Source organism: Oryx dammah, unplaced genomic scaffold, assembly GCF_014754425.2.
Source record: "Oryx dammah isolate SB20612 unplaced genomic scaffold, SCBI_Odam_1.1 HiC_scaffold_16, whole genome shotgun sequence".
In the NCBI taxonomy this organism is placed as follows: domain Eukaryota; kingdom Metazoa; phylum Chordata; class Mammalia; order Artiodactyla; family Bovidae; genus Oryx; species Oryx dammah.
In genome coordinates, this window is record NW_024070200.1 from 63,465,488 (window position 1) to 63,486,214 (window position 20,727).

The window sequence follows — 20,727 nt, forward strand, 5'->3', positions numbered from 1 at the left end:
GAGCAGCAGCGCCGCAGCCTGAGCGACGACGTGCAGTACCTGACTGACCGGCAGCTGGAGCAGCTGGTGGACCAGATGCCCAGCAGCGACATCCGAGACTATGAGGACCTGCAGTCCGGTGGGCAGGCAGCGAGGGCGGGCCGGGCGGGTGGGCCACGAGGGCTCAGCTGAGTGCCAGCAGGCACAGCCGTGGGCGGGGTCCTGGGGAGGGGCACCCAGACTTTTCACTGCTCTGTGCACAGCTGCAAATGATGGCAAAGACTTCAACTATCGATTTGGGGTGGCAAATCCATTTTAATGCGTAAGCAGATTTGCACAGATGGAATGCATGAATTATGGAGGTCAGTATGTTGGTCTCTTGAGAACCTGTGAGGAGGCAGCTGACTGCTGCGAAGGGCCCCCTGTGTTGGGAGCTTCCTAAGAAGAATCTGTGGCCTGGCGCCCCTAGGAGGAGGTCACCCAGAGCCCCTTCTGCCCTTTGTTTGACGCTGCCCCCTGCTTCCCTCCCCGGGCAGCCATCAGCTTCCTCATCGAAACGGGCTCCCTGCTGCACTTCCCGGACACCAGCCACGGCCTGAGGAACCTCTACTTCCTCGACCCCATCTGGCTGTCCGAGTGTCTGCAGAGGATCTTCAACATCAAGGGCTCTCGGTCGGTGGCCAAGAACGGGGTGATCAGGGCCGAGGACCTTCGGCTACTGCTGGTCGGCACGGGCTTCACCAAGCAGACAGAAGAGCAGTACTTCCAGTTCCTGGCCAAATTTGAGATCGCCCTGCCCGTGGCCAACGACAGGTGAGGCGACAGACTGGGCCGAGCCGGCTGCTCCCTGCAGGAGGGAATTAGGGCCAGGGCCCCTGGTGGCCTGACAAGGTTTCCAAGGATGGGCCCTCACAGCGGCTGCCTGCCTGGGCTGGGCCAGGGTGGTTGGGCTCAGCTGGTCCCGGCTGGCTGCTCCTCCCTGTGCCTTGGGTATCTCTGTTCAGGGGGTTCAAAGAAACCCGTTTATTGGAAAGGCTTAGGAAAACATTTAAACGTGGCAGTGGCCTTAAAAGTAGCTTTGGGGACTTCATGCTTTGGGCGGTTGATAGATTGGTTATTTGGTGAATAAAAATGGAGTAGGTACAAAGGTGTGCATGGTAACTATCCAGCCCAGTTTCAAAATGCAGGGAGGGCAGGGACTCGAGGGGCATGTGGCTTCAATCTAACGGCGCTCTGGCTTGGTTCCCAGGGCCTCCTTTCTCTACTTCAGTTTCAGCCGTTTCCTGGGTCTGATGCTGATGTTGGCCATGAGGCAGTGGCCAGGATGCCAAATCCCCAGACCCTTTTGATGCCTGTCGTAGAACACAGCACCACCCGGCCCCTTAACCCCAGAGCTCTGGGGGAACACCCTCTGGACTCTCAGGGGGCTGGCCTGGCCACTGTGTGGTCAGCCGAACAATTCCATCAGCACAGTCTGGGTCTCTTGGGAGCCAACTCTGGGCCGTCTCTTCCTGAGCTCCCACCCATATTTCCACTTGGTCTAATGACTATGGGAGGGGCCTCAGTCCTTCCTGCTTCAGCCCCATGGGGACCAAGAGTGAGTCCTAAAAACAAACCCCAAAGAGGAATTCAGAATCCACATGACCCCTCACATCCTGGCCCAGGTGTGTCCTTGACTTTGGCCCCTGGTAAAGCCGCCTGTGAGTTTACAGCACTGCCAGAATTTGACAGTTTTCTGATTATTTTATCAACAGGTTAAAGGAATGTGGAAATACTCTCATTCTGTAAAAGCAACTGCCTCTTTTTTTCCTCATATGTAAAATAGAAATAATACTATCACCTACTAGTATTATAGTCAATGTGAGGATTAAATCAGAGAGTACATGTGAACTATGAAATGTATCTCCTGCACCTTTGAGCTTCAGGGACATCCAGGATTATCAGTGCTGTTATTGTTACTATCTTTGCGTTAAGTACTCATAGTCAGTGGTGTCTAGTTCCATCTAAAGTCAGGAGTGTCTGAGCATTATACCTACCTCTAAGTGTAGATATAATGGGTCCCATGTACCCCAGAGACAAGGAGTTTCAGCTCTTTGCACCATAAGCTTTTATATGATCAACAAAAACAAAGGCATTTGCTGCTCCCTTTTAGAGCGTGGCTTTCAACCTGCAGTCCCTGGGAAAACCTTCAGGGCCTTTCTAAACCTCTCTCTACACTTCTGAGTGTTTGTGCTTCTTCCAGGCGGAGATGCACTGGCTCTCAGCACTCGGGGAAGGCTGCGGCCCAACTGCTGAGACAGCCTCGGGGACGTATCATGGACTGGCTCCGCCGTAGTGCAAACCCCATGCAGTGCCCAGGTCTTCATGGCTTTCTAGTCGGCAGGCACATGAAGAACTCCCCTCTTAGTTCCCCGAGCCCACACCTTTGGCAGCCCTGCCCTGTTAGTGGTCGCTCTCAAGCCAGTGCTGGTGGTTTCGCCCAGGGCCCTGCTCACGTTGAGAGGGGCTTCCTTCGCCCATCAGTTTAAACCTCTTCACTTGCCATTCTGGCTTTTGAGTCATCCATACCTTCAAAAATATCGAACACCTGCTGTGTGTGCCGCGTGCTGGGGCACCTGGGTACAGAGTGTGCCCCCTCCCTCAGGGCACACCGGCCACATGGAAAGAATCAGGAAGTCCCAGGGCACAGCCACGGAGGGGGTCCCATGCGCCCAAGCTGAGCATGGCATGGGCAGAAGAAGCAGGCTAGATCTCACTGGGTACTGACAAGGGCCTCCTGTTTGAGGTCAGAGAGATAAAGAGGGACTTCTCAGAGCTGAAAAGCGTGTGCCAGAGAATTCCTGGCTGTGGAGAGAGGCACTCCAGCTGGGGTCGTTGACAAGGTCCTTTGGGCCAAGACCTAAAATGGCTGAAAAGGACCAAAACGTCACCATCTGTCCCCTTGGACCTCACCTACACAGCCACTGTCCGTCCTTCTCTAACCCTGCAAGGCTGGCATCCCCACTCTTCCGCCATCAAGGAAGCAGAATGGCAATGAGATTGGACCATGTGCTGAAGACACCCTGGGTACTCCACCCCCAGGCTGTCTTTGAATTTTCCTTCCATAGAGTTTTCAGGGGTTCTTTGCAGAAAGTCCTAAAAACATTTTATAGGACCTAAACTGATGGAATTTTAAAGGATTAGGAGAACTGAAGGCAAGCCTTTAAGGACACACCCAAGGCTCTGCCCAAGGCCATCTTAGCTCCTCCAGGACACACAGAAGATGCTGGTTTTCAGGGAATTATTGGAGGGACCTCCCTCGTTTCAGCTTATTACAAATGATCACAGTCATGAACAGCTCACTGACACTGCGATTCAGTGCTTTTATGAGTAAGAGTGCTCTTATAAAACATCATTCTTTTGCACAAAGAGCCTCATTTCAAATTTCAAGGTAATTGTGTTGTCTCAACTGGCCAAGAACAATAAATAGCTTCTAAGGCCAAAGACATTTCTCTGACCCCCGATATCTTGTCCTTGGAACTGTGCAGCTGTATTTGTTTTTCCTTCACCATCCGAAGTTAATTTTAAGTAACTCCCCAATCGCAACCCGGTTTACAGAGAACCAATTGTGATTTGTTGTGTCTGTGTTTATGACCACAGATGTTTTCACGTCTTCCCTCGCCGTGTTCTAGTCTCTATCTTAGAGACTTCGACAAACTGATTCGCCATGCCTATCTTCGTTTTCTCTTGGAGTATTTATGCTCACCGTATAAACTACCCCCTCTCTCTAAAGATGGTTCCAAAGGCCCTGGGAGGAAGGCATCGGGCAACCTGAGCTGTTTCAGCAGATCCCGCCCCAGCCAGACTGTCTGCAGGGGTGAGAGCCCGACAGCAGAGCTCAGGCCTCGGTTCAGCAGCCCCCTTTGGTGTTTCAGCTATCTCCTGCCACATCTGCTTCCATCCAAACCCGGCCTGGACACCCACGGCATGCGGCACCCCACAGCCAACACCATTCAGAGAGTGTTTAAGATGAGCTTCGTTCCGGTTGGCTTCTGGCAGAGGTTTATAGCACGGATGCTGATCAGCTTGGCTGAGATGGACCTCCAGGTACTTGCATTTTCTGCATAGGGCACTATTTGCTTGCAGGCCAAGCCCCTGCGGCTATGCCCTGGTGGGACTGGGCGGAGGGAGACACCCTTTGCTGGAGGAGCCTGACTGAAGACCCTTTCCTGCAGCAGAGCTGCTGGCTTAGGGTCTGGACACTGGTACAGCGTGGCTGCCTCCTCTCCTGAGGGCCACAGACCCACTTGAGTCATTCTGTGAATGCCAAATCAGCACCTAGCTGGCTTGGACAGACTATCCCATGAGGAGCAGTGGTTTCAGTCTTACCAACGTCCACATTCCCTGGCTCTGTGGCTGTGGACCGGGACTCAGAGTCTGCTTATCCAGACACTGACCTTGAATATGCTGCTGCTCAGGGATAAAGCCCGGAAGAACCATGGTTTTGCCGTTCAGGCTGTGACTGAACTCCCCTGGGGGGCTCGTAACAGACACAGACCAACAAGTCAGAATCTGTGAATGTGGCACACAGGGATCATATTTTTTAAAGCTCTCCAGGTGATTGATTTCACTGTCTAGTCAAGCTTGAGGACCACTGGCATAGAACTTTAACTTGGTTTGGGAGGAGTAAAGACCTAATGGAAGGAGTTCTTTTCTGTGGGTTCACCTGGGGTTGTTGGAGGAGGGCTTGGCTATCAGTCAATATTCATTTCGTGCAGGACAATAATATAGAAGTGGTAGCTGGCTAGAGCAGTAGTTCTCAAAGTGGGGTTCCTGGGCCAGCAGAATCAGCCTCACTTGGGAACTTGTTAGAAGTACAGATTCTCAAAGTGAATCTATACTGAAAGTCCCTCAGTCATGTCCGACTCTTTGCGACCCCATGAACTATAGCCCTCCAGGCTCCTCTGTCCGTGGAATTCTCCAGGCCAGAATACTGGAGTGGGTAGCCTTTCCCTTCTCCAGGGGATCTTCTCAATCCAGGAATTGAACCCAAGTCTCCCACATGGCGGGTGGATTCTTTACCAGCTGAGCCACAAGGGAAGCCCAGGAATACTGGAGTGGGTAGGCTTTCCCTTCTCCAGTGGATCTTCCCGACCCAGGAATTGAACCAGGATCTCCTGCATTGCAGGTGGATTCTTTAGCAACTGAGCTCTCAGGGTAGCCCTCAGGCCTGCTCCAAACCCCGGCATTAGAAGCACCAGTATAGAACTCATGGCTCTGTTTCTCAGCTTTCCAGAGAATTCCAACCTACTTCGCCTTGTGAGAACCCTTGACATAAGCCAGAATTGTTGAATAATGGACAGTAAACTCAGTATGAGTTTGCCTTTGACATGTTTGAGTTATAAGGCCCTTATGGAATTAAACTTCCTGCCTATTAAATAGAGATATTCTTTGATCTTCCCATTTTACTGAAATGTTCAAAAGTAAGTGCAAGAGCCTGAAAGTACCAAAACCTCTCACAGCTTGTGTTAGCAGGAAGGAGTCTTGTTAGCAACCCAGTTGAGTGCACTGGCAGGTGGTCGAGTGGGCGCAGGGCAGGCTCTCCCAGTGTTCCCGCTCAGCCACCCTCCCTCCCTTTGAACTCTGCTTCCTGCTGTGTTCTAAGTGGGAGGTCACACACACACCCGCCCCCCTGCCGAGCTTGGCGTCGTGTGAGGCCTGAGCTCCCAAGGGGGCTCAGTGGCTGGCCAGGTGGGCTCCCTTCACAGCAGCATCCCTCACTCAGAGTTAGGAAAAGAAGCTTTGCTGGAATTCAGTCTTAGAAGTAATCAAAGGTATGCAGATTCAAGCATGGATAATATATGACTTTTCACCTATCAAACTAGCATAGAGCTGACAGCCAGCCCCACAATCAGGGAAGTTCGCACATCATGGTGAGTGGACATACTGCTTAGTCACCCTGGAAGCTATTCCTCACTAGGAATCCAGAGCCTGAAGACATTCAAGCCCTTTGACCCAGTAATCCTACCACTATAAATCTGAACTACAGCAGTCATTTGAAATCAGAGAAAGCTCTGTACTTTTTTCATGTTCATTTGGCTTAACCGGAAGAGCAAAAGACTAGAACCGATCTAAAAGTCCAAAGAAGAGAATGACTCAACAAATTACTTAATAAAATATTGAGATTTAGAAAAATGAATTTTATGAGTTTCTAATCAGACAGGAAAAGCAAAGTTTTTAAAAGTACACACCATTAGAAATTTAGAAATGCCAAGTTACAAAATATGGCCTCAGCTGTTTTATAAACATTACAGATAGGAAAAAACCTAGAGTAAGATACACCAAAATTTTCATGACCTGTGTGTTAAACTGGTATTTTATTTTCTCTTATATTTCTCTGTATTTTCCACATTTTCTAAGGTAACCTTTTGCTTGTAAAACCAGGGAGGGCAAAGAAAGGTCTATTTTCGGTGTTTTAGGGAAAATGTGTCCCCAGAGTATCCTGCAGGCTCCTTCAGATGATGGAGCATTTCGTTTGGCAGCAAGATAAGGGTGCGGAGGGTGGGGGGCGGGAAGACGGGCGGTGTCCTTTGTCCAGATGGGGCCAGACGGGCCTCCTCACAGCTCTGCCCAGGGCCGGCACAGAGCCCAGAATACTCAAGCAGGGTCTTTTCTCTTTCAGCTGTTTGAAAACAGGAAGAATACTAAGAGCAGGCACAGGAAAGTCACCATTTATAGTTTTACAGGAAACCAGAGAAATCGTTGCAGCACATTCAGAGTGAAAAGGAACCAGACCATCTATTGGCAGGAGGGGCTCCTGGTCACTTTTGATGGGGGCTACCTCAGGTAGGTGCATGCGGGGCTCACCTGACGGACCTCCACGGCACGCTGGGAACGGCCCCCGGAGGAGCCGCCACTGGACACCTGTCCGCTTGGCGTGCAGAGCCCCGTTCCCAAGGGCAGCGCATCATGGAAGCTCGCTGGAAGTAGAAAGGCCCCCTAGCAAACGTCCGAGAGGGTGCCTGTCTCCTCACGCCTCCTCCTCTCTTCTGACAGCGCAGGAAAGGACAGGGAGGGTGTGGGGACCGAGCCCGGCGGGAGGCCAGTGGGCAGCCCCCGAGCTCAGGGTCGGAGCACCCAGCACCCCGGTCACTGAAGGGGCTCCTTAGGGCCTCGCAGCTGTCCCACGCACCTCCTCCTTGTTCTAAGAGAGGGCGCCCCAGGGGAAGACACTGGTCCCCAGACCACATCTCGTGATACCTAACAGTACATTTTTCGTGTTCTCTTTTTTTCTTTTTTTGGTGGTAGGGATGAGAGAGAAGGAGAGAAAAAGGTGGCTCAACAGGTTAATAACTGATTTTTAATCAGGTTTAATTTGATATACACAAGATTATTTCATACTTTAAGTGAGATTTTCAAAATATTTGTCAGCTCTGTGAGAAGAATGGGGGCGAGGGGAAAGTGACTATAGTGAGGGCTTGATTTGGGCCACGCTTGGTGCCTGGGGCTTTCAGGTAACATTCCCACCTAAAGCACACAGTCCTCACTTGGTGGACGAAAGCCCCGTGGCTCAGATGGGAAACCTTCCCCAGGGTCACCTCTAAGGCCCAGAACTCAGCCTGAGCACCCCTTATGGCAAGGTCCTCGTGTCCACCTCACCATCTGGGGGCAGCAGGGGGCCAAGGCAGGGCCATGCACACAAGTACATGGACTCAGGACCTCCCCACCCCCGAGGGAGCGGTCTCCTGGGAGTTGTACCCTCACCCTGGAGGCAGAGAGCTTATCCCAGGGCCCTTGACAGCCAATTGCAATGGACCTCTTTTGGTTTCTGGGTTGCAGTGTGGAATCCTCGGATGTGAACTGGAAAAAGAAAAAAAGTGGAGGAATAAAAATCATGTGCCAATCAGAAATAAGGGACTTCTCGGCAATGGCTTTTATCACAGACCATGTCAATTCCTTGATCGATCAGTGGTTTCCCGGTAAGAAAGCATTCTTGAACCAGGCCTTGGCTCATGGTAGTATTTCTTTATAAATTGGGGTGGAGCCCATTTGGAGAACAGAAATCCCGCTGGGATTCAGCCCGAGGAAACCAGAGGGGTCCTAGCAGCCCTCTGGTGGAGCTCTGAGCCCTGGGGGTCCAGCTGCAGGCATAGCCGGGGGTGCCATGGGTGAGATGGGGACCTGAAGGCAGAACTTGGGCCCTGGCGCCACAGCGTGTAGGAAGAATGCCCCGGGTACCACATGTGGTCTAGGAGGACTGTCAATAGGCGCCTCACATGGTCTTATTTACATGGTGAGGACAAAGCTGCTGAGATCCAGAGGGGAGCCTAAAACTGCCCTTGTGCAGGGGTGGGAAGGAAGGTACCAGAAACACCTGCCAAGAGCCCCCAGTCTCCTTCCATGCCTACCCCAAACCCCCAAGTCCCAGCAGTGATCAGCCACCCACGTAGCCCTTTCCAGCTCCTTTGATCAGTTTCTTCACTGACAGTCCACCCAAAGAAAATACTTTTTGAAGTAGAGCCATTGAGGTCCTCTGTTTGTTTTGTTATTGAACTGGAGACAAACCCACTGCGGGGTATCCCGCACGGAGGAGGCCGTTTGAGCAAAACCAGGCCATTTCTTCCCTGTGAGTGCTGGAAGGCTAGAGATGGAGAGAGCAGAGAGCGGGTCTGAGATCTGAGCACCCCTTCTGGCCTGCTGGTCCAGTCCTCTGGCCTCCTGAGCTGGCTTCCCAGGAGAGCATCAGAGCAAACAAGAGACAAGGCTGGGCGTGCTCTGGACGCCAGGGTCTGGTGTCCTTTGCGTGTTGATGGGAAAGGTGACCTACAAGGAGAAAAGGCATAGAAAGGGGCCTAAGAGAAGGTAATTTTAAGAACAGCTCCTTACTGATCGTGGCTTGGTCATTTGAGTGTGGCGTAGCTCAGACCACGCCTGCAGTGTCCGGCACAGGGATTCCCCAAACTGTCAGCATCTCCTCGGCCAGCTAGCTCAGGGTCTGCACCCCTTGGCGACTGTCCAGGGCATCCCTGGCCCCTCCCTGCGAGTGTCTTTTAGGATTGAGGATAGTGCCCTCCAAAAAGGAACCAGAGGGTGACAGTCACATTTCAGCCTCTCCTGGGGGTTCAGGCCAGGGAAGACCCCCATCTGGTGAAAGGCCCACCCAGCCCGCGATGCAGGAGCTTCTCTGGGGCCTGCTTGCAGCTGCCTTCAGGTGAGCTGCCGCCCGCTCTGTCCCCGTTTAGCCCTGACAGCCACGGAAAGTGATGGGACCCCCCTGATGGAGCAGTATGTGCCCTGCCCAGTCTGTGAGGCCTCCTGGGCTCAGCACAGCAACCCCAGCGAGAGGTCAGAGGACGTGCAGTACTTCGACATGGAGGACTGCGTGCTGACAGCCATCGAGCGGGACTTCATCTCCTGCCCCAGACACCCTGACCTCCCAGTGCCTCTCCAGGAGCTGGTCCCCGAGCTGTTCATGACCGACTTCCCAGCCAGGTAGGCCTCGATGCTGACGCACAGACCTTCTGCTTCCCATCCAGCCCCGGGGGGCGTCTAGGTTCCTGGCCTAGGCTGCCTAGAGGGAGCCAGGCTGTCACTCTCTGTTTGTGAGGCACACGGGCCCAGCCAGCAGGCAGACCACTTGGAGGGCAAAGTCACCTTGGGGGCCCCACCCCCTCTCACCCTCCCGTTGGCTGGCACTCTTTCCCGTTGAGCTGGCCCTCCTCTCTGACTCCTACTTTGCCGCCAGATCAAGGAATAGAAGACAGAGACCCACTGGTGTCCAAGAAGGAAGCGCCCCCGGACCTACACCTCGTTTTCCTTTCTTGGCCTATGATGACTCCTTACTGCTGCTCTGGTGCTGAGCATTTAGATCCCCTGAATCTGTCCCTAAAGAGGAGTCTACCTTTACTAATCTAAGATAATAACTAGGGAGATAATGCTGCAGAAAAGAGAACACTTTGTGGTCCCATCCTGTAGGAAACCATCACAGAATCCAAGTAGTCATGGAAACCAGAAGCCATGATTTGGTCTCCCTGGAAACAATTTGACTTTGGTGGTTAGCAGTGTTTTTGGAATGTTTCAGAGTTGTTTTCTTATTCAAAGAATTGCTTTATCTGATTTCTTTAAAGAAAACTAAACTTGGGCATGTAAGAATATTTGTATCATCATTTTTTCCAAATTGTTTCCCTGACCCAAGAAAATGGATGTAGAATACTCTGATACTGCAGAATTGTGGCTCCAGAACATGCTTCTGGATGAGTCTATTAAACTAAGAAATCACTTCCTACATTGGAGAAATTTCCTCCATGGTTCTTTTTCATATTCCCCAGTTACCTCATTGGTGGAAATGAAAATTAAATACTACTCTACTGCGAAATAACTTCCCTTTATTCCTAGATCTTTAACATGAGGGTCATCACTTCTCAGAGACCACATACAGAGTTTTATATATGTATGAATCAAATTTCATGATGGGATACCCAATTAAACAGCCCCAGATTTTAGCACTTTTATTTATTTGCTGAACCTTTTTATGTTTTACACCCCCACTGAATCTGGGCTCTGGAATCTACTGTATGGAATCTGGAAAGCCAGGTTGGTTATTCCTGTTGGTTTGGATCTAATTACAAGCTGTAGCATGGTTCTTAAACCAAAGTACTTGGCTGGGAGTTGAAAAACCCAAGAATCTGAACAGGGTTTACAATCCAGCAGAGACTCTCTGGAAACTGGCTGATGTCCCACCAGGACCTCAAAGCATCACACTCCCCAGCTGGGAGTTTGGGCAGGTGCAGGCAGGGAGAGTCTGGCTCCACAGAGCCTTATCCTGTGTTCCTATTCAGGAGTCCTGACAGAAGGCCCTGAGGGATCTCCAGCATTTCCACTGTTCCCTGTCTCAGGAGGCTCCCAAGGGCCATACTTCCTGAGCAGGGGTTTTGGGGTGGGCATTTGGAGAACAGCCCGGATCCTCTTCAGCTGATCACCAAGGCCCACCATGGGTACAGTTGCATCTGCCTGGAGTGTGATGTGGTCGGGCTCTGCAGAGACTCAGCTGCTGCACAGTCTGTTCCTGGAAGGCGTGGGCAAGACTGCGTGGTGATGGGGGACACAAGGGGTCGGTCTGTTCGGTCAGGAGAGCTCCGGTGGAGGCACCTGGCGGAGGCAGCTGGGGAGAAAGACCTGGGGACCTCCTCAGGGCTGGGGGGACCCGGAGATGGGAGGACATTGGGGTGCTCCCCCGCCACCCTCCCCGCCTCCCTCTCCCCATCCACCTTCCCTCCCTCCCAGGAGTGACTTGCAGTACTTCCAACAGAAGTCTCCCTTTGACCTAGGATTATAACATACAAACAGGTGGGAAGGTCTAAATCCCTGCCTTTGGGTGAAGTCCTAGCCATCAGTTGTTGGGACACTAGCCACACTGACCAGAAGCTCTACATGGCCATTTATATAATTACTGGCTCACTAGTAAGAAATGAGACAGCTAACCTAGCAATAACTATATGCAATTTCCAATAGATACTAGCTCTCAAAACATAGAGCCTTCTGGAGGAAAAGGTCCACAGGAATTCTTTTTCTGTGTCTACCACCTTTGGAAGCTCCATCCTATACCAGTCAACATTCATACCTCTGAGACCATTGCTGTTATGAATCCACTTTCCAGAGGAGACCAAGGCTTGTTAAGGCTAAGTGACCTACCCAGAGCTGGCATTTATCCCAGATCTGTCTGACCGCCCCCCACCAGGTGGCTTTGAACCTGATTTTGCTCAGTGGGAACTGATAGCCAAGCACATTCTTGTACCTGCCCAGCCCAGGACCCACCTCTGACTTCAGCAGGCATCTCTGGGGGAACATGGGGCAGGAGGGAGGTCTGTTCTGACCCCCCAGCACGCACACGGTGTTTCTGGCAGGCTCTTCTTGGAGAACAGCAAGCTGGAGCACAGCGAGGATGAGAGCGCTGTCCTGGGCCAAGGCGGGAGCGGCACCGTCATCTACCGGGCCAGGTACCAAGGCCAGCCTGTGGCTGTGAAGCGATTCCAGATCAAGAAATTCAAGAACTTTGCAAATGCCCCTGCAGGTAAACAGGGCCCTGGGTTGTTTCTGTTCAGACACGTCTTCCCTTGGTCCAAACCTGTACCACCTTAGATGCCCAAGGCCACACAGGCAGCAGAAGAGGGGGGTGATGCCAGTGTGGGCCCCAGGGGTGGTCCTGCTTCCTGCCTGGTGAGACGTGGGCCAGAACTGAGGATCAGGCTGAACACGGCCTAGAAATTGCTTTCAGAGGTGACTTTCTTGTCTGACATGAGCCCCCAAGAGCATGGGCCAGCCTTACAGTTTCTATCTGTTCCATGTCCAGCACAGTGCCCACATGATGGGCACACAGGCAGACCTCAAGTGGACCCCTCACCCTGGGGACCCACCTCCCCATGCAGTTACTAAGGGAAGGATGGTGGCTAGGGTTCAGTCCCAATCAGGATGAATGGATTGGGAAGTCGTTGTGGGTAGCTTCTCCCTCACCCCCTCCCCTCCAGCCCTTGTCCACTCATCATGTACAGCTCAGAGGTGGTCCAGAGCCACCTGCCACCACCTAATGCCCACCAAAGGCGAGCATGTGGAGGCCTTCTACCTTCCAGCTGCTGAGTGTTGCATTTCTCATGGCCCCTGGCTTAGCATGGTTATCGTCATGATCACAGAAGGAATTTACACTCGTGGTAGAAAAATTAGAATCGTGGAACAGTATGAAGAACCAGATTAGAAAGGAAGAGACAAAACTGTAGATGTGGGAAGAGAATGGTAATCTAAGAGACTATTAAATGTCAGAGCCAGTCAGAGTTTGATAAGGTTTGCTAGATGTGAGCTCAACATCAAATTTGGCAATGATGACCCATTAGACAATGCCTTCCATGGCAGCCGTTAAGCCACAAGGTATTGAGAAATAATTAATAGATACCATTCAATTTAGTTCTCATCTAAACTCCAGCAGTGTGTGTGTGAGAGAGACAGAGAGAGAAAGAGAGAGAAATCTGACTAATTCTAAAATTCATGTGGGAACTTTGCTGGTGGTCCCGTGGTTAAGACTTTGTGTTTCCACTGTAGGGGGCAGGGGTTCGATCCCCAGCTGGGGAACTAAGATCCTGTGTGCCGTGCAGCAGGGCCAAATAAATAAATTAAAATGGAAAGAAAAAGAAAATGCATGTGAAATAACAAACAGCCAAGAACAGCCAGGAAAACTCCACAATGGAAGAAAAGAGGAGGGGCTTGCCCAGCAAACGTCCCGGCTTACCAGGCTCCAAGTGTTAGGGTGGGGTGCTCCTGGCACGGCTGGGCCTGTCGGGAACAGAGAGAGCCTGCATGTATGCGAGAGGCTGGCACACGATAGAGGTAACATCGGGAGTCAAGAGAAAGGCTGGCTGTTCGTTAAACTGGGGCAGAGACTTCAGCCATAGTCAAAAATACATGATTAATGGTTTAAAGGCCCAATGTGAAAAACAACTTTTACACTTAAAAACAAATTTATCTGGCTCACACCTCCATCTGGCACAATCAATCCATTTTAACTGCCAAGATTCTCTTTCTGCTGTTGAAACTTCCATGTCCAGTGATTCCTGATTTTAAAATCTGAACGGGGAGGGCCAGATCAGAACCCAAGAGGACAAGCAGGCTCAGTGACCTCCGGGCTGGCCACAGCCTGGTGGGTGACCGATGGGTGGAAAAGTCCCCTCAGGGGGACTCAGGCAAACGCCTCCCACGTGGGGTGCATTGTGAGGAGTGGGAGGACGTTGCAGCACAGCCCACCGCTGCCCCAGACGCTTCTTCTTGGGCCTGAGATGGCCTGTCAAGGCCCGTGACCGCCCTGCGGTTTTCCTTCTGGCCGACACGAGGGTGGTAGTCCACTCTGCCTTCACGGCCCTGGCCTCTAGGGGTAAGATGAGCAGCACTGACCAAGCCCCGAGCATCCTTGCAGCTGAGTAGTGGGGGCTTGGTTACTTGCCAGGCTCTGGGTGACCCTCAGGGCTGCAGGTTTGGAATAAGATGCAGCTGAGAGCCTTAGGCGGTGAACAGCAGGCTGGGCAGAGGGCAGCAGAGTGGGTGACGAGGGTGGGGGGGTGTGGCCCTCCACAGAAGGGTCCGGGACATCGAGTGTAGCACCTGACAAGCATGGGGCCCGAGCAGGGGGCTTGACACTAGCCCGGATGCCTCAGGAGGGCTCCCATTTGGTGCCCGATTCCGGGTGACGATACTGCAGCCCCCGGAGGTACAAGTCCTGGCCCCGGCCAGCCCCAGGAGTCCCCGAGGGGCAGCTCCGAGCCTGGCGGGGCCCCCACCCGGCTGGCACTGACAGCCGAGCTCCCCCCACAGATACCATGCTGAGGCGCCTGCGGGCCACCGACGCCATGAGGAGCTTCTCGGAGTTCCGGCAGGAGGCCAGCATGCTGCACGCCCTGCAGCACCCCTGCATCGTGTCGCTCATCGGCATCAGCGTCCACCCGCTCTGCTTCGCGCTGGAGCTCGCCCCTCTGGGCAGCCTCAACACCGTGCTGTCCGAGAACGCCAGAGGTACGCACTGCACCTGGAGTCTTCCCCCGGGGGCCCACGGCGGGCAGCACAGGGTCCAGGGAGCCAGCCGGGGCCGGGCACAGCTGCCTGAGTCTCGTGGGCCGTGCCTGGTGGTAACAGGAGAGCTTCTCCACGCCTAAGTGTCGGGCAGTGGCGTTGGCACCGCTGGAGGAGCTTGCCGTTTGGAATCAGACAGAACTGTGTTCTGAGTCCAGGTTCTCTGCCATAATCTGGGAAGTTGCTTCATTTACTCATCCATCAAAGGAGGTAATAGCTCCCCTTGGAGGGCAGTGAAACCATCAAAGGAGGCAGCCCCGGGAGCCCTGAGCGGCAGAGCCTGGGAAGCCCGCAGTCGCTCAAGTCTCTCTCTGCCCACTGGGCTCCATGTCCATCCACCATGGTTAAACATCCGAGGCCCTGTGGTCAGTTTAGCCTACATTATTTTTCAACAAAACTTTAGAACACTTACCCTAAGAAATGGGTAACTAAATTCCAATGAGCTGACAGAGGGAAAGAGATAGCTGTCTTTTAACTCAGGAAGAAGTGCAATTAAAATTAATTATTTCTCTTTCAACAGAAGAGATTTTTTTTTAATGGAGTTCTTATACCTGCAACTCACTCCTTGACATTATAGTAGCAATCTTGGCCTGAAGTGAACTCTAGGAATTTTGAATCCTGGCTTTTTTTTAGTAAAACCACCAACCACTGCAGGCATGAGATACTATGAATAAAGCACTCACAATAAGCATTTGTAACCTAAATAATCTTAAGAAGGTCGTCCTCTGTCTCTTCTGGCACCTAGCCTAGAGAACAATGAGAACGCATCTGTAGACTATAAAATATTGGGGAAGACAGAGGTAAGAAAATAAGAGTTGTTATGATAATAATTTGATATTTTTTCTTTGCCAAGATTCCTCCTTTATGCCCTTGGGACACATGCTCACCCAAAAAATAGCCTACCAGATAGCCTCTGGCCTGGCCTACCTGCACAAGAAAAACATCATCTTCTGTGACCTGAAATCCGACAACATCCTGGTCTGGTCTCTGGACATCAAGGAGCACATCAACATCAAGCTGTCCGACTATGGCATCTCCCGGCAGTCGTTCCACGAGGGTGCCCTTGGCGTGGAGGGCACTCCCGGCTACCAGGCCCCAGAGATCCGGCCTCGCATCGTGTATGACGAGAAGGTATGGTCCATCCAAAGCAGTCCCTTGGCCCAAGATGGCCTGGTCCCGGGGCACCTGCAGCTCTGGGCTCTACACGCCCTCAGGCACACATCTCTCCTCTCTCATGCTCAACCGGGAGGCCCTGGAATGAACCAGAAGGGCACAGAGGCCTGTGTCCACCTAGAAATGTCAAGGGTGACGTCTTCTTAGCTGCAGAACAGTGACTGAACCTCAGAATTCTCAAACCTCAGTTCAGAAACATAGTAGAGGCTGTGCACAGTGGACAAAAAATCTAAGACAGAGATGATTCTTATCCACATCTGCCAGTCAGATATGCAAAAGGGGGACAGAGGACCAGCCTCGCAGTGGCTCGTGAGGGACAGACAGATAAGGCTGCTAAAGGCCCTGGGTCAGATCAAAAGGCAGCGTCACTAAAGCCAGGAGGAGAGAGTGATTCCGGCAGGTCCAGCACAGCCTCCTAGACGGCCGCGTGGCCAGCCTTGACTGGGACGAAGCCTTCTTCCCTGAGGACTGTTTGGTAGGTGCTGGTACACAGACAACTTCAAACTCTCTTGCAGTGCTCACCTTGCATCTAGGGCTGGCCCTGGCTAATTAGTCATCCAGCAGTGAAACTCCTCTTGTCTATAATTTCTCATTATTTGGTGACTTGCAGATGAGTCATTGACTGATGGCTTCATGAATGACCCAAGCATGTTAACCCAGCACCATGGCTATTAACCAAGATAGAAAAGGCAAATCAGGGTGACAAAAATAAGCTTCTGAGTAGCAGGCGGCAAAGCACCTCATAACTAAATTTATAACAGAACCTTCACATTGAAAACGCTCAGGTCTATCTATCTTAGCCATTTTCCAGCTAAAAGGTTATTTCTTGACCCTTATGGAGACCCGTGTCACTCTCTCCTTTAGGGGATTTTTCATGACATTTAAATGAATCAAGATGTTGTGATCTAGGAGACTTTCCCCTTTTTTGTGATTTGCATGTACTCCTACTATCAAGCATGTTAAACCAAGGGTTTGCGTTTTCCTGCCTTGTTTTGATAAAGGGAAAGTACCATGGCATCCTTCAAACCCTTACGCAGAGCTTGACACCAGGTTTTCATTATGTGTTTAGTGGATGGATGGAAGGAAGGAAGTTTTGGAAGACGGGTAAATGGACAGGACAGTCAAAGGGCTGCATATATGGATACATTGAAAGATGGACAGATAAATGTGCAGAAGGGAAGGTGATCATGTGTGTGGGTAGATGGATGGATGCATAGAAAGGTGGGAGGGAGGAAGGAAGGGAAAAAAGGACTGGTAGATGGATTAGGGGACAGAATCATGGAAGGTCAGATGGTTGGTGGAATGTTTGGACAGGTAGAGAGAGGTGGATGGATTGGTGAACTGATGATTGCCTTCCTTTGGGCAGAACCCACGTTTTCCTTCTCTAATGTGTCTCCCTGCTCCCTCTCTGTCAGGGCCAGCTTGCAAGATCTGCTGGGCCCAGGCAGGGTGTCTGATTTGGCTTGCCTCTCTGCCCAGGTAGACATGTTCTCCTATGGGATGGTGCTCTACGAGTTGCTGTCAGGACAGCGGCCCGCACTGGGCCAGCACCAGCTTCAGATCGCCAAGAAGCTGTCCAAGGGCATCCGCCCGGTTCTGGGTCAGCCGGAGGAAGTGCAGTTCCATAGACTGCAGGCGCTTATGATGGAGTGCTGGGATACGAAGCCCGAGAAGGTACCTGGGGCCCTCGCAGCTCCTGCAGCTGGTGGAGGCTGTGGGTCTCCAGAGCACACCTGTGTGGTTGCCTGCCCACTCTTCACTGAGGGTCTAAAACAAATGGGATCTTCTCTACTCATCTCTTTTACAAAGATATATGTATTACTCTGACACACCCAGTTCATTTTCTTTGTGTGAGTGTCACTCTCAGGAAAAACGAAGTTTCTTTTCCTCCCCAACTTTTATGTTACATCACCATGCACATAAAGCAAACCAACCCCTTCATAGCAGTATAGCCCCCAGGCAAGAGCAGTGCGAATGTACATGTCTCTTTTTAAAAGGAATGGGAAGAAAGTTTGCTCATGAGAAACAGGAGTCATATTATCATTTTGAAGCTATCATTTTGTTTTTGGAAGAGATCAATGGTTTCAGAATTAAAACTCATCAAATTAGATTTGGTTATTGAGAGTAAATAAGGTCTGAGAAAAATTCTTTCTACAACTGTGTGTCCCTGGACACAAGGGTTGGAATATCAGAGCTTATGCTTACCTGACCACCTGGTTTTGAGTTGCCGTGGACAATGGTGACCCAGATGCCTGGGAGGGTTTATTTCTGGTATCTGAAGTTGTTTTGGTTTCTCGTTTTGGTTGGGTCCTGAATAAGCAGATTCTGCTTCTTCCTGGTTTAAGAGCCTTAGTTTTGAGGACAAGGTGGGCACTCATTTGGTTGTAAATGACCCTCACTCATGACCCTGCGGGGCTCTCTCCCTCAGCGACCACTGGCCCTGGCAGTGGTGAGCCAGATGAAGGACCCGACCTTTGCGACCTTCATGTACCAACTGCCCTGCGGGAAGCAGACGTCCTTCTTCTCATCCCAGGGCCAGGAGTACATGGTGGTGTTCTGGGAAGGCAAGGAGGAGTCCAGGTAACGTGCGAGGCTTGCCATAACCTGCTGCTGTCAGAGTGGGGGGCAGCGGTGGGTGGGGAGCAGTCGTGGATGACCGTGGTGAGAGATGTTTAGTGAATGCTGAGTTGAAATCCCGATGGCGTCTGCTCAAGAGAGAAAGCAGTCTGCGTGCATACAGGCAAGCACGTGTGGGTTTGTGAATAAGAGAAGCAGAGAAAATGTGGTGTCTGCCTGGGACATGAGGGGCAGGGGTCAAGGGAGGGTTATGTTTTAAGGTGGGAGTTACTTGCAGCTCGATGGCAGAGAAAGTAAATGATGCTGGGGGCCAGGAAGAGAGAAAGGTGCTAGTGGAGGTGTTGAGTAGAGAGGAAGGAAGGGGCCCCCGGTCAAGCAGAAAGGGTGCCCAAATAGTGATTCATGCTGCCACCCACCCAACTTCCAGGCGCGTCTCTTCTTAGTGATGGGGCGGGAAGGACAAGGGCCTGGGGGAGAGGATTTCATATTCATTCAAGGAGAAGGACACCGAGGCCAGGGATTTGGAAAGAAAGCATCAAAGACTGCAGAAAAGCACATCCTGTGTGAGATGCTTCAGTCCTGGCCTCTCCCACCTACCTAGTATGACACCTTCAGAAGCAGGAAAGCTTTTCATGGCATGATCTAGGAAGCCTACTGCAAATATGTGCAGGTGTGCAAATCTGGTAAGGCTCAGATGAAGCAAAGCTTAAGATGCAATGAAATAAATGAGAAGGACTTTGCCATTTTACTTAGGTCACTGTTGGTATGGTTTTCATCAGGGTTTATGCCACTGTGACGGAGTGTTCTGACCTAGGACATGCTCTGAGAAACCATGCCCTAAGGAAAAAAGAGAAGTATATATGTAAACAGTGTATACCTAAATACCCATATCCATGTAAAAATGCATATGTGTGTGTGTATATACACACAGTAATTATAATGGTGGTGGTAGTCTGTTGCTGTTTTAAGGCATTGCTTATAAACTATAGGGTAAAGTAAATGAGTAATTATATTGACGCTGTGCTTTGCAAATTGTGATATTTATCATGTAAAATATAAAAAATAGGTTAAATAAAACTTCTGTAGTTCTGAATTTAAATTGGGTAGATTTGTGAGTATTTTACCTTTAAGAATAATGAACTCATATTTCCTAGCTCTGCCCATTGGAAAGGCCTAGAAACAATGACTGACCAAATGCCAGTGAGACCCCCTAGGATGCAGATGGTCCTCTCTCAGGGCCAAGGGAACCAAAGCTTACTGGAGAAGTGACTGACTCAGACCTGGGGGAGGAAGTAGGCCTGAAACACTGGACACTCTGACAACAAGGATGCCATCAGAGATGGTGAGGCTAGATCAAAGGGACTCAGGATCCAACCTGAAGAGGTTCGCATGGGCCAAAGATAGGGCAACAAGCCTCAGCAAGAAGAAACATCTGCAATAACCCGAGACACATCAAATTGTTTCAGTTCACAAGTTTCTAATGCTACTTAGTAAAAAGTAGTAATTAAAAGACTTTTTAATTTAAAAAAACTCCTCATTTATCATCATTGGAGGCTCCTAGAGAGCAAACTTAATATTTCGAAAACTAGTCTGGAATGTGAGCGGTGCCCCAGGGTAGCTAGCAAAAGAGATGTTAGGAGGAAGTTTTTCTTTTTACAGTAAATTAAGCTAGTAAATGGAGAAAGATACTAGAATTAGAATGGCAGTATTTTGTAATCCCTGTTGAAGTAACGGATGTAGGCAGTGACCATTAACGATCACAGAGGGAGCGAGATCCTGACATTGTGTGCCTCCCAAGAGAAGCACACATCCTACTGAGGACGCCCTCTAGCCCAAGAAATCAGCTGAAATCTAATCAAGACTCGAGGTGGGGAGCAGGGGAGTAAGGTGGATGGTGCCCCGGGCTGCAGGAATTCCACAGGGCACCGCCCGTGTCTTCAGCACGTGACCTGCTCCCTGCTCGGAGAGAACGAGAAAGGAAAGGGAAGCCTATAAAAAGACTTGGAGACATAAAATTCAGCGGAAATGCAGGCTTTCTTTCACTACCGATCCAAGTAAACTGTGAAAGCAGTGATGAGAGAATTAGGGAAGCTGGAACACTGGACATTCGTGACATTAAGGAATTAGCATCTCTTAGGTGTGGTCATGCCCTGTGGCTAGGTTTCTAATTTTTTTTTCCTAATAATTTTTTAGAGATAAATACAGATAAAAGTTAGATTAAAAAGATGATTTGGGGGACTTGCTTCATAAGAATCTGGGGAGAGAAAAAAATGGATGGGGGCAGAAATAAACTGGCATGGCCATAGAGTGATAGTTCCTGAAGCTGGGTGATGAGCGCGTGGGCTGTGATATGCACGCTGCAAAAGAAGAAGGGAGGGAGGAGTTGAGAGGGAGGGGCTGGGCTCTCTGGTT

At 50.9% G+C, this 20,727-nt stretch overlaps 1 protein-coding gene across 1 annotated transcript in view; it reads left to right on the forward strand.

The window, feature by feature from the left end:
- Nucleotides 1-20,727, forward strand: part of LRRK1 (leucine rich repeat kinase 1) — a 135,957-nt gene that overhangs the window by 104,211 nt on the left and 11,019 nt on the right. The window contains exons 18-28 of the mRNA XM_040257040.1: nucleotides 1-118; nucleotides 516-792; nucleotides 3,894-4,065; nucleotides 6,641-6,804; nucleotides 7,798-7,937; nucleotides 9,201-9,450; nucleotides 11,862-12,028; nucleotides 14,311-14,508; nucleotides 15,419-15,696; nucleotides 17,218-17,412; nucleotides 18,167-18,318. The exon at nucleotides 1-118 is cut by the window's left edge and continues 44 nt beyond it. Of these exons, the coding sequence (XP_040112974.1) occupies nucleotides 1-118; nucleotides 516-792; nucleotides 3,894-4,065; nucleotides 6,641-6,804; nucleotides 7,798-7,937; nucleotides 9,201-9,450; nucleotides 11,862-12,028; nucleotides 14,311-14,508; nucleotides 15,419-15,696; nucleotides 17,218-17,412; nucleotides 18,167-18,318 (2,111 nt within the window). The remainder of the gene's footprint in view (nucleotides 119-515; nucleotides 793-3,893; nucleotides 4,066-6,640; nucleotides 6,805-7,797; nucleotides 7,938-9,200; nucleotides 9,451-11,861; nucleotides 12,029-14,310; nucleotides 14,509-15,418; nucleotides 15,697-17,217; nucleotides 17,413-18,166; nucleotides 18,319-20,727) is intronic.